General features: G+C 39.4%; 1 protein-coding gene across 1 annotated transcript; it reads left to right on the plus strand.

Moving 5' to 3' along the window:
- The first annotated feature begins 94 nt into the window (after window positions 1–94).
- On the plus strand, window positions 95–13,312 carry fam50a (family with sequence similarity 50 member A). Its single transcript, XM_061058371.1, has 13 exons — window positions 95–370; window positions 545–629; window positions 1,773–1,872; window positions 3,860–3,996; window positions 5,145–5,221; window positions 6,715–6,781; window positions 7,031–7,092; window positions 7,267–7,343; window positions 8,703–8,757; window positions 9,827–9,875; window positions 10,024–10,094; window positions 11,014–11,124; window positions 13,030–13,312. Exons 1-13 carry the CDS (start codon window positions 260–262, stop codon window positions 13,036–13,038), a joined length of 1,011 nt encoding a protein of 336 aa, XP_060914354.1. The 5' UTR covers window positions 95–259; the 3' UTR covers window positions 13,039–13,312.
- Window positions 13,313–13,535: the final 223 nt, after the last annotated feature.

A 13,535-nucleotide genomic window follows, 5' to 3' on the forward strand; every position in this document is an offset into this window, starting at 1 on the left:
TTTTAAATCAACACAGTTAGAAACGTTTCATCGTAATTTCGAGGATTTTTGTGGAACCTGAATGCATCATCATCAAACTACCCATAATGCTCTTTTGTCGCAGCCATTTTTCTTGTTGTGGCCGATGTGTTGGTAGTTGGTGTGCATTCACAGTTGTAGATTAATCTGTTACCGGTATTTCTTTTACAATTTGACTTGTCCTTACGGTTTATTGTGTCTTAAAAGTTGTAAAAGAAATCGTCGACAAAAAGTAAGCGACATGGCGCAGTACAAGGGAGCAGCCAGTGAGGCTGGGAGAGCCATGCAGCTCATGAAGAAACGAGAAAAAGAAAGAGAACAGCTCGAACAGCTGAAGCAGAAGATTGCCGAGGTTTGTAACTTTTTATTACAAAATATAAACTGGTTAATTAATTTGGGTAATACTGTAAGTAAGCTCAGCGTGTTTGCTATAAGCTAGTAGCCGTTATGCTAGCACCCCACTGATAGCTACCCCTTCCTGTGTCAGTGAAGAGGTTACCGTCACTGTCTCTGTCTCTGTTTCCAGGACAACATGGTCAAGTCTAATATTGATAAGAAGTTCTCCGCTCATTATGATGCTGTCGAGGCCGAGCTTAAGTCCAGCACTGTTGGTGAGTATGTCTCTTTAAAACCACAATACACAAACAAAACAAATCCACCTTACAGGTAGAGACAGAGCGCCACTTCATCACATAATGCCCCAAGTATCAGGATGTCCCCCAAAATAACACATCTACACCCTGAATTTGAAGACACAAAAGTCCCATATCCACTTTGATCCACAGCTTGCTTATTTATTTGCAATTTTTCATATCTCTATTTTTTTTTTAGCTGAAAGGAAATGCACAATATATCTCGATATTTTTTTCCCTGTAAAGAAAAAAAACAAAAACAAGGTCAGTTTGAAGTCATATCCACCTGGGCCAAATGTCAAACATGCACTTTTATTTACAGCCAGCTGCTTAGGTTCAACATACATACATACATCATTCAATCAATCAAACAATTTTTATTTGTATAGCGTCAACTCATAACAAGTGTTATCTCGAGACACTTTACAAAAAGCAGGTAAAATACCTTACTCTTTGTCTGTTACCATTACAAAAGAGCAGGTAAAAAGACCTTACTTATTGTTATGTTACAAAAAGCAGGTAAAATACCTTACTTATTGCCATATTACAAAGACCCGGCCTATCATCATACATACATACATACATACATAGATGATGTACTTTATTGATCCCTAACTGGGATATGTAGGTGTAACAGCAGCAGGTTATCAAATCAAATTAAATCAACAGAAGAATACATACACAGTAAATAAATCAGGAGTGAGTCGTTTTTATTTAGAAAGATGAGCATATGTACGTGATCAGTGGTGAGTCGTGTTCTCAGTCTATTGACGGTAAGTGGAAAAAAAACACTTTCTGTTGACCGCTTTATTTTTGCCTCACTTTTCTCAGTACCGCTTCTTTCTTTAGGAGTACTAGCAGTAGTTTTTCTGAGTTGCAAAGGTGAAGGATGCACTATTTTGGTGAAAAATTCGTATTACATGTGACCACCAGTAAAATTGTAAACAGATTGTCGGTTGATACATTCTCAATCGGTTTAATTATTAACATCTCTAATGCCACGTAACATAACTTTAAATCATTCTATTGACTTTGTTCATACGATATTTGTGAATGACATTGACAGAACATATTGATGTGATTCTTGTTTGAGTGTAATCATTGTATTGATGTCTTGATCAGGTCTGGTGACACTGAATGACATGAAGGCCAAGCAGGAGGCGCTGGTCAAGGAGCGAGAGAAACAGCTGGCCAAGAAGGAGCAATCGAAGGAGCTCCAGCTGTGAGTTATTTACTACTGGCTCAATATCCCACTTTTTTTTTTTTTAAGGGGATGTAAAGCACATGGCTTTAAAAGACTGGCTGGTCACTATAAACACCAGTGTCACATTTTTTGAGAGATGTGATGAGGCGGTCTTTCAGTGTTGCCCAGGATACAAGATGTATAAACTGCCTGTTTCCTACAAAGGTGCTCATAAACTCAGCAGATAGCCTGTCTACTCATCCCTAAATGTTTGTTCTAGACACCTGGTTAATGTTGTTAGGAAATTGTTGCAATCAGGTGAGGTTTAGAGAGCAAGACTACTTGGTTAAGTTAAGAAAAGAGGTAGTGATTTTGTGTGAAAATCAGTGAGCTGCTCACATTAGTTAGATTGTGTTTATTGGATATGTAACCTCTTATAAGGGACTTTTAGCTTGAATTAAGCAAGTCTATTTTTACAGTCTATGGTCTGGACTATAGTCTTCACATGGTTCACACCGACTCCAGTCTCCTTGGGAAAGGATCTGTATTTATTTGACCCATCTGTCACCCCTGATTAATAACTTAAAGGTTACAGATTATGCAAAATACATGTTTTGTCCACTTTTCAGAAAATGTGTGCTCAAACAGGCCGTTTGGAGATTTCCCTTTGTGACATCACAAAGGGCAGACACATCACAAAGGGCAGACACTCCCACAGCTAGGTGTTTGTTCTGCCCTCTGAGTCTGCCTTCTCACTGTAAACTATAGGGCATGGAGCGAGAAAGCCAGAGCCACCCAAGCTCTTCCAGAGAGGGCCGTGGTCGTACGCAACACATTTGCATTTAAAGTGACAGACACAGAAACATCCTGTTCTGAGCAGGGCTGAAATAGAGGGGTTTATAGACATGATAAAGTACAGGATCAGAGTGGATATTTCGTGAGAAACAGACATGTTTTTTGGGAGCGCTGACACTTATTTAAACTGGTTGAAAATGAGAATAACATGTGACCTTTAATGGACTTAATCATGGACTCTATAAGATTACCATACCAACACCTTTTTCCCTACTTCAACCATCTTATTATTAACCACCAGAGGTAGATGCCTAAAAATGTGCATATGGGTTTTAACAAGCTGTTAATGGCATGACATTAAAAGCAAACTTTTTGGTGTGGGAAGTTTCCCCCATTTAAATGTTAGGAAAGTGTGTGGGAAATGTTTTTCTGAGGCTATCCAACCATCCAATAAGCAGGTGAATGGAGTGTGAATGGAGAACAGAGCCTATAAAGTACTGTTAAATGTTTTAATTCTTTACAATCATGTTTATTTCCTTAAAGTTTACCAATAAAACAGATATTTATGTAACTGGGGGGGATTGAGAAACTACTATAAATTGCTTCCATGTTTGGTGTAGCCTTATTTATATAGTGCTAACTATCAGTGAAGTTGATTTAGAGACTATCGAGTCATGTATACAAAGAGGTCTGCTTCTGCTAATATAGCTGAGAGGAAATTGACTGTGGTCCAAGAACCTTCTTTCATCTCCGCCTGACTCTTCCAAGTTTCCTTCTCATTTGTAAGAGAGGGCTCTCTAATTCCAAAAAGTTGTCCTTACTTGCACCGAAGCTTGTTTCCCAGCTGTTGTTGTAGTACTCCTCCACTGTAGTTGAAACGGAGGTCGAGTAGCATTCTTGTGGTACTGTTTTGCCAGTGAAAACAGTCATAACCTAGCAATCGTACAAAACAAAACACTAACTTGAGACTATCCTGACGTCATAACTAGCACAACAGAGCCAAGATAATAGACAGTCTATCCCCAGGTGCCTAGAGATGAACCTCCTGTTCTTGGATGACAATATTATTAATAATAAAACAGTTGTTACTTGAGTCCTGCAAAGAAATTATTTACGGTTTATTGAAAAGGCATTTAAGCAGGGGTAAAAAAACAGAGTATGATCATTTATGGCCATTCATCTTCCAACTTGTGACGTCAGTTGTTCATAGTTTATGTTTTCCTCTTTGCAGCAAGCTTGAGAAGCAAAAAGAGAAGAAGAGGAAGGAGGAACAGAAGAGAAAAATAGCCAGCTTGTCTTTTAATCCAGAAGACGAAGGAGAAGAGGAGGAGGAGGAAGAGGAGGAAAATGAAGAGGAGGAGCTGGATTGTGAGTACTGATGTGAACGATGTTTATATGTGCTTTAGTTGTTTTCTTTAATAATCATTAAGAGTTCATCTGATGACGTGCTTAGCTTGTGATATAGTAAATGTAAAACGACATAAGTGTTGTGGTGTCCCAATTTTGATTAAAAAATAAGCTTCCAATTTCTATAATCAAAAGCAGAAACAGCCCCATCAATTTGCTCTAGTCTGCAGCAACACTAAGTCACTTTGACGGTTTTACAGCGTAACTAAGCCATAGCCAGTTCCCCTGTGAAATAACCAAAGATAAATCCATGAAACCGTTTTAACGGGACATTAGGTCAGAATTTGGTCTCATATTAGCTGAAACAGAACAACCTGAGATTTAGAAACCAGATAATGATATACCCTTTTCTCCTCATTTTTTTTGGTATTAGAAAAACAAATTACAAACACAAACCTTTGAAATCTTTGTATGAGCTTTGAAAATGTTGAACACAAGTATAGACAAACACAATTCATTTTGTGGACGTGTGTGTGTGTGTGTCACTAGCTGCTCCTGCAGCACAAAACATCAAACACGAAGCAGGCATTTGGTTAATGGGCCGAGCACAGGACTGTAACCTATTCGATAATATTTTTATGCCTCCACCAGCAAAGTGTAAACCTGAAACTGAACCTGAATTTTGCACTTTATTCATTCAGCTTGAACTGGTTTTACTTTCTGGTTTAATGGTTTAATACTCCACTCTCCATTATAAAAATACACTAAGAGACAAAGAAAAAATATTTTACAGAAAAACCTCTGTTTATCTTTGTTTGCATCAAATGTCAGGGGTCGCAAAACCTTCCAACACTAGACAGCTTATTCTGAACTTCATATAATAGGGAATGTGAAAAATGTGACGTAATAGTCGATATGTTAATGATATTATCTGTAAATTATATTCAACAAAAACTTCGCCTTGATTGTAGAATCAGGTGATGTGACATGCCTAGCACCCAATGAACAGTAAACTGTAAAACAGGTAATGATCCAGCTACCATCACCTGGAGTCTTATGATGGTGAACAGCGGAGACAAACTACTCATAATCCCCCAGAAAACATTACGTTTTTCCTCTCAGAGAAAGGAAATGACATGCTTATGATAAAGTTTCTCTTTGTCTTACAGACGCTCCAGTTAAGAAGAAGAAACTTGGGAAAAATCCAGATGTGGACACAAGTTTCTTGCCTGATCGAGACCGAGAGGTGAGGCTGCAATTTTTCATTTTGAGGAATCACACTTTGTTCTGCTTTGTATGTGTGACGCTGTTTTCCGTCGCATTACAAATGAAACTGTAAAGACTAGAGGGATTTAAAGCTCTTATTTACTTTTTTAAAAATGATATTGGCCTTTTTGCTTGAACTGTCAGGAATGCTGTGGGGGAAGGAGTGTGGGGGTAATGATAAATGGAGCACTTTTCTAGTAGACTACTCAAAGCGCTTTTACACCGCATGTCACAGTGAACACATTCACACACTGATGGCAGAGGCTGCTGTGTAGTGAGAACTTCAGAAGTAACTTATCCCATTCATACGCCGCCAACGAAGCAGCGGGAGCAATTCGGGGTTAAGTGTCTTGCCCAAGGACACATCAGACATGTTTCTGCAGGAGCTGGGTATAGACATTAAGGTTGTCAAAATCTATTAACTCAGTTCACAGGTCTGCAAAAAGAAAAGTGTCTGTTTTGTGCAACCCATTCTGCAACGTTTTGTGCAATTTTGACAGTATACAGGGGCTTGCAATTATTGGTAATTAAAGACAAGAAATTACAGAAACAGGCAGCGATAGTGTTTGATTTTTCTTTTACTAGTCAAGGTTTAAAATTCTGGTACTGAAGAGGTCTGAGGCACACAGAGGGTTAGTTAATAAAAAAGCCTTTAATTCATCAGGGCTACAGACTCATCAAAACATGGCTGAAACATGTTGTTAGTCCTCAGCTCTTCCATAGATTCTTAGCTGGATCCCCATGCTTCACTTCATGCATCTGCTTTTTAAAATTCTGGTATCACGACAACCCAAGTAGACATGTATCAACAAGTTGAATCTGCAGCTAATGCATATAGGAATGTAGCTGTCCCCTGTTTAACATTGTTTGTGTGTTATGTTGGTTTGGCAGTAGTTCAGTCATTGTGGCCAGAGTCCAAGTCCAGCACAGACCAGTGCTGAGTGTGAAGTGCCCAGTCACCCCATGGACACTACTAGCTGCCCTTTAGCAAGACATTTAACCCTGATTACTCAAGGCACCATCTCTCAGTATATGATGCGTGTCTGTGCATCCCTTTTCTTCATTTGTTTACCTTCAAAAGTTTCCCCCAGAAGAAATAATAACGTGTGATTTTATTTGTAAGCCAATAACGCACATATCTGGCAAGCTGCAGTGAAACAGACAAACCAAACAAAGGCAAGTAGTACCCGTTAAAACCAGGCTAACCAGATATACTTTTGCAATTATCCCCTTCAGCTGTATTTGTTTTAAACAAACGCCGTAGTAATTAAGTCTTACATAACCAAGAGATAAGATTGAAAAACCTGTCCATGAAACACTTGTGGCTGGATTATCAGTTTATACGGCTGTCCGTGCGGTTGAGACAGTGCTGAAGCTGTAAATCTTTCACTGTGACATGCTCATTTTTTAGAATCAAGTGCCTAATGAAATGTTAATGCAACTTGTTCCTCTTCCCTGTCGACCTGTGTGCAGGAGGAGGAGAATCGTCTCAGAGAGGAGCTCAGACAGGAATGGGAGCTCAAACAAGAGAAAATTAAGAGTGAGTGACACACACACACACACACACACACACACACACACACACACACACACACACACACACACACACACACACACACTTTAATTACCAGCTGACTTTCTGTCTTCTGACTTTCACAAAGTGTAAACTGTCAGATGTCTCAGCTTGAGTGTTCAGTGCTATTCTGTCTTTTCACCGCTATACTTACAAACATACACACATGTAAACTCACAATAACTCTTAAATATTGGTGTGTGTCTTTGTCTCTAGGTGAGGAGATTGAGATCACATTCAGCTACTGGGATGGTTCTGGACATCGTAAGACTGTCAAGGTAAAGCATGATGTGATGCAATGCTGCTCAGAGGACCGAATACATATTTAATGATAACAGGAGATAATTATGGTAGAATAATGCATGGTTTCGTCTTTGCATTGGTCAAACAATGAACTTAACATGTCTACTCTTAATGTCTACATCATGTCTCTGTGTGTGCTCCCTTGTCAGATGAAGAAGGGTAATACAATCCAGAACTTTCTGCAAAGAGCCCTGGAGGTCCTCAGGAAAGACTTCAGTGAGCTCAGGTGAGGCCTTAAAGAGGATAAAGGAGTCTCGAATAAATTGAATTAATTTGTATTTTCTCTGTTGTGAATGAATATGTGACTCATGAAAGAAAGCTTTGTTGTGTTAGCAGTTATCTTTTTCAGACCTTCATACTGTCACTAAAACGTGTCGTACAATGATGCAGGTGGCTTCAGTGATGAGGTTTTATAACGTTCGAGTAAAACAATGAATTACAGTCAAGGACACCAACTTTTAGTTGCAGGTTTGTTGCTTATAAGGCTTATCAGACACAAACAGTTATTTATTTTATCTTTAAAATGTATCTTCTACAAGATTGTCCTGGCCGAGTCAGGCAGCAGCAACACAGCACTTTATTTGTATCAACGGGTCAAGGCCAGGAGCTAAATCTGCAGCTGATGCAGACAGGACTGTAGCTGTCCCCTGTTGAACATTGTTTGTGTGTTATTTGGGTTTGGCAGTAGTTCAGTCCTTGTGGCCAGAGTCCAAGCGAGGATCCACTTTTTGTTAGAGCAAACTTGGAGGAATTGTAGATGATTTTAAACCTTGTAGCAAAACATCAGAGCTAAACAACCCACTGTCTACCAAATCTTCAATCACATCTCTGTCTCTTTTTGGAGGCATTGATTTTAGCAAGAATTTCTGATCTTGTGTAAAACACACAAATCATAGAGATACACACACACACACACACACAGTTTGAAAACTGCCTGATATACTTAGTACTGATTTGCAGTATGTGATCAAATGTGAAATCTGCAGTATGCCAAGAATACCCAGATGTGTACTGATTCAGGACAAATTCACAGTATGCATCAGACCAGTCTTCCTGATCTGATGCATACTGTGAATGATGCAAAGCGCCAGGTCAGAGATGGAAATGACGGACAGCAACAGCTATCATAATAGGGGAAATAATCACAATCAGACCAAAGCACAGAAAGATACCACAGATTATCTTTTTTTTAGACTGTAAGTACATGCTACACTGTAATGGTGTTTGCTGTTAGCTGGGTAGATCGGCTTTCTACCGGCTTTCCGGACCTGGTAATCTGCAAAATAACCCAGACGGGCAGTCATACTAAAGACTACTTTTGGATGCAGTATGGATTAACATACTGCATGCTGCATTCCATAGTAGTATGTGGTAGGTGGTTTCAAAAACAGTCACTGTGTCACTTGTCAGCCACTCCATCAATAATAACTTCCAGCATTGTTTCTCCCACAGAGTCGTAAATATTCAAATTCCAAACGGTCTAAAAACCTGAACAGTTGAATCTGTTTTCCTTCCCACACTCATCTTGAGGTGAGAAAACCTTAACGGTATGTAAAAATGTAAAATCTTGTCTGTCTCTGTGCAGGTCTGCTGGAGTGGAGCAGCTGATGTACATCAAAGAGGATCTGATAATCCCACATGTATGTACTGTGTACATGACTAAATCCCCACGCATCCACAGCTTCACTCTGTTTGGATATTCTGTTTACTTAACTTTCAGTCCACTTCATTTATCACTCAAGTGATGCAGCCGATTCAACACCTCCAACTGATGTGTTTATTTTTGACCTCACACACACACACACTGCTTATATCACTTTGAAGTGCAGGTGTATACTTTGGACTACATTTAAGGTGTACCATCATTAACATTTTAAATATTTAGTTTATTCTGTTTCTTTCACATGGTGAGATAGGAAAGAGTTCTGGTTGAAAGTGAAGGAAAAGAAGCTCCCAGCAAAGACTACATGGTGTTTGAATCTGTTTAGAAAAGCTCTGTGTGAACATCATTCTTTATTATTCAAATATATGAGGACATAGGTACAACTGAGTATTAGTGCCACATTAAAGAAAAAACAATGATTTAAATTAGGCTATGGTTAAAAATATTTTTCTGAAAGGTTATATCAGAAGAGCAGCTATCCGCCTGCTCAGAAATGAGAGAAGAACCCTCAAAGACATTTCTCTGCCACAAAAGAAACGATTTCCTCCAAGTCAGTGTGGTTTGATATCCTGAAGAGCCCCAGTGTCTTGCAGTTTCTTGCAGGGTCCTGATACTCATGACAATGTGATGCTGATGTGCCGAAAGTATTTCCTTTTTTGTGAAACCTTTACTAAAGTTTAACTTCACAAGATGCTTCACGTAGGCGGCTGCTGCTCTTCTGACATCACTATAGACTAAAATAACGACTTTAATCTCGTAAATTTATGACTTTGTTCTCGTAAATGTACGACTTTCTACTCTTACGAAATGCATTCTTGTACATTTCCAATTTTATTGACGTAAATTTATGACTTTAATTTCCAAATCCTTTTTTCCCGTTAATGTGGCCGTAATACTCCTTCAGACATTGCAGAGTGTATCGACTGAAAACAGCATCTAAGGTTGAAAAAACAGGATGAAACTGTGTTTACAGACATACTTGCGGTTTGAATCTGTCCAGCAGCTGTCGTTGAATTTCCTCACACTTTATCCATTTAATCTTTCAGCACCACAGTTTTTATGACTTCATTGTGACCAAAGCCAGAGGCAAGTCTGGTAAGTTAACACCCGACAGCTTTAAACCCCTTTGATATAAATCTTTATTTTGTCTTTAGTCGTTGTTTTTGTTGCGTTGTGATGAGAAATATGAATTTTTGTTTCCTGCCTTTCATTCAGTTCAGACCTCTTTTTTTCCCCCCCACAGGTCCTCTTTTCAGCTTTGACGTCCACGATGATATCCGACTGGTTAACGACGCCACAGTAGAGAAAGATGAGGTGAGAATATTGGATTACAATGGGTCTGTATAATATAGAAATGAGTAAGGCGCAACACAGTGGTTCTGTGCCTTGCTCAAGGACACCTCGGCAGTACTCGTGAAGTGCCCTGGCACCTCTCCAGCTACCAGAACAACTTCCATTTATTTGGTCCGCACCAGGACTTGAACCGGAGACCCTCCAGTTCCCAACCCAAGTCCCTACAGACTGAGCTACTGCAGCTTCATCTGAGTGCATCACGATGGTGTGAAACCCTTCATCTCAACTCCTCCATCCAACTTGGACTGAGAAAGCAATGTTTACATAAATAATTGTTCTTATTTGTTTAGATAAAATTAGACTTTTTTCTGTTTAATGTCTCAAATTGAGATGAGGTATGTATTTGTGATTTATCATGTAGCACTAGTCTGAGCTTTCTGGCTTTGATCAGGTCATTTTTTTTGTTGTTTAGGAAAATAACTTTGATTAATTTTTCATCTGATGTTTTGTTGGCGACAATGATGATCAGTTCACTGTTTTTACACTTTAACCTGAAAAAATGAGTTCTTCCTCATACAATAGAGGGGGTTAGTTCTGTTTAACTTGCTTAGATTAAAAGATTTGCAGGCTACAGCCGATTCATCTCTCATCTGTGCTCCCTGTGTGACATTTGGAAAACCATCTGGAGCAGCCATTGAGGCATAGAAGTGCATTTAAACAGCCTGGCCACAGAACAGTTGGCTTAACTCACTGCAGCTGACCTCACACAGCGCCCAGCAGTGCTCACAAACACACCACCCATCAACAAATGTATCCAATACAAATACATGACAGAGACACCCTGGGAAACTTGTATTTATGCTGAGAAAGAGGATGAGTCTGGCATTGACTGCATTCAAAAGCCCTGTCCAAGTTTAACCCTGGTTTTCCTTCTCTAAAGTCTCATGCAGGTAAGGTGGTGCTGAGGAGCTGGTATGAGAAAAACAAACACATCTTTCCTGCGAGTCGCTGGGAGCCGTACGATCCCGAGAAGAAGTGGGACAAATACACGGTGAGAGCTGTTTGCGTTTGACACACAATTCCCCTCCAGGGATCATTCTATTTGTTGAATCTTTCACTGAAGGGAAAACACCTGGCATGTGTTTTCTAGTAGATCATAGAACGATATCCCTGAAGAATTGGTAATAAGGTTTTAAAAGATTGAAAATGTTGTGCAGACGGCGACTCGGAGGCAGCTGGACTTCCTGTGTAGTCTGTACTTGCTGCTCACCCACCAGGTGCCGTCGGTTCTTCTCAGTTTTCTGGAATGTAACCTTTTGGCGTGATTGTGACCTCAGTGAAACTCACTGTCATGTTTCTCAGTCGGGGTGAAACAGTCAGGGAAGCTCTGACAGCTTGATGACGCTCAGATAAAGAGTAAAGACAGGTTTTAACTCCAGCTGGAGCAGCAAATTGAGAATCGACGTCCATGCTGTCGTTCTTCACTCTTCTCCATAAAGTTGTCATGACAATTTTCCGCTTGAATTCCGCAAATCTGCCACAGCTCATTGTATTATTCATTACACTAAAGTCCCGTGAGGAGCTTTTAGCTGGTTATAAAACAGACTGACATAAATAAATACAGCCGCCTCTTAATGACCTATAAACACAAACAGGAACATCAAAGAGAAGACTGATTATTTCTACATACTTATTTGATTTGCTCAGATGCCAAGCATTCATTATGAATTGTAGGATTGGCATTTAAGATTAATTATGAATATACACGTCACATCAACATAGATGCAGGAGATACCGTTTTGTGTGTGCAGGGGGCGCCAAAATCACCACAACCCAAAGAGCCTCAAAGAAGCTTTAATTATTACTAAATGCATCTTTAAAAGATTGATACAAACATAACCAACCATAACAATGATAGTGTAAAGGAAAAAATCAGCTATTTCTTTTAACTTCATCATTATTTTTTATTTGAATTCTTCTGTAGCTCAAATCTCAGCTCTGAATACCGAAAACTTCAGACGTGATTTCAGGTCAAACTAGTACTTTTATTGCTCTGTGTAGGGAGGCAGTATGTCTGTCAATTAGTCGTCAGACAGGTGTCTGAACAGCTTTACATTTCTCACGCGCCATACATATAGAAGCTCTTCACATCGGGGCCTGGAGGCAGAGGCAAAAAGATCCAGGGTTGAATATTCGGCCGATTCTTGATATAAATTGGAATTTTTTTCCTCTATTTAAAAAGAGTTGACCTTGGAATGACCTCTAAGCCTCCGGGTATCTCTGCCACTAGAGTACTATACTAGAGTATCTCACCGGTTCCAAATATCCTGCTTGATCCCTCGTAAATTCCATATAATAGTTCTGTTTTGTGAGTGTTTCATGCATGAGTACACGCTAGATCCAAAGCTGGTTCATGGTACTAATTGGCCTTTAAAATGTCTGAAAGGTGTAACTAGAAAGACTACTAAGCTTCCTAATGTCGAACTTTAAGTATCACAACATGAAGTTTAGTGAAAGCATGTGGCTCTCTCATGTGAATGAGGAATAAATCTGCACTCACAACCTGTGTTTTGATTGTCTAACGAATGTATCATGAAACTATTAAAAGTATGATTTTAATGATTCCCTTGGTGGAACTGGATAAACAGCTCTTTGTTTGCGGTGTGATTCATCAGCGGAGCGAATCATATCCCCGGCATGGCGGAGCTGCCAACTTCTTCCAACACGGGCACGCTACAACAGAGCTGCAGTTTATCCAGATGCCTGGCGCATACACGCTGTTCTCCCCAAGTTTAATTATTACAGAAAAAGCCACAATCGTGTTTTTCTTTACAACAGATTTGACAAAATGAATTCCAGAAGAGGTGATGTCGGGACATTTTATATCCTGTTTGTTCACCTAGTGTTGAGATGATTCATTCTCATGAAGTAACTTTGTTTTTGTTTTCTTTTTCAGATCCGGTGAAAAAGGCTGTCTCCTCGGCTCTCTGGAATCTCTCACACGGACTTTTAATGATGTTTTCCCAATTTATTTTACTCCAATACAACATAGTGCGTCAAGGCTTCACAACCTGTCAACTTTATTTTACTACTTATTTGACAGGCTGTTTTTTTTTTCCAATTGTGTTTGACTGAATGCAATGTTTCCTGTGAAAACGACCTCACATTTATTTGTAAATAGCTCATGAACATGTATTAGCATCTGTGCTCAATAAAAAAAAAAAACTGTCAATGACTACTACCTGGACTGAAGACACATTTTTTTTAATTTATTTGGCACCATGTCTTGCAGGCTTTTGCCTCTTGAAAATACGTCAATCATTCATGTGTGTATTTGTGTTGGTTGTGAAATGAACACCATTCTCTGGCTCAGGCATCTTATCAGGAACTGTGTTTGAGAGCCAAACCTGCCGTTTGCCTTCTGCTTGTACTGCTCAGAATGAACTAGTCTGGCAACGTCAC

This window comes from Labrus mixtus, chromosome 15, assembly GCF_963584025.1.
Source record: "Labrus mixtus chromosome 15, fLabMix1.1, whole genome shotgun sequence".
In the NCBI taxonomy this organism is placed as follows: domain Eukaryota; kingdom Metazoa; phylum Chordata; class Actinopteri; order Labriformes; family Labridae; genus Labrus; species Labrus mixtus.

Excerpts from the sequence above, each read along its gene's own strand:
- fam50a (XM_061058371.1), top strand. The coding sequence starts at position 260 with ATGGCGCAGTACAAGGGAGCAGCCAGTGAGGCTGGGAGAGCCATGCAG. Across the intron at positions 371-544 it reads TGAAGCAGAAGATTGCCGAG|GACAACATGGTCAAGTCTAA; the intron begins GTTTGTAACTTT and ends CTCTGTTTCCAG. Across the intron at positions 1,873-3,859 it reads CAATCGAAGGAGCTCCAGCT|CAAGCTTGAGAAGCAAAAAG; the intron begins GTGAGTTATTTA and ends TCCTCTTTGCAG.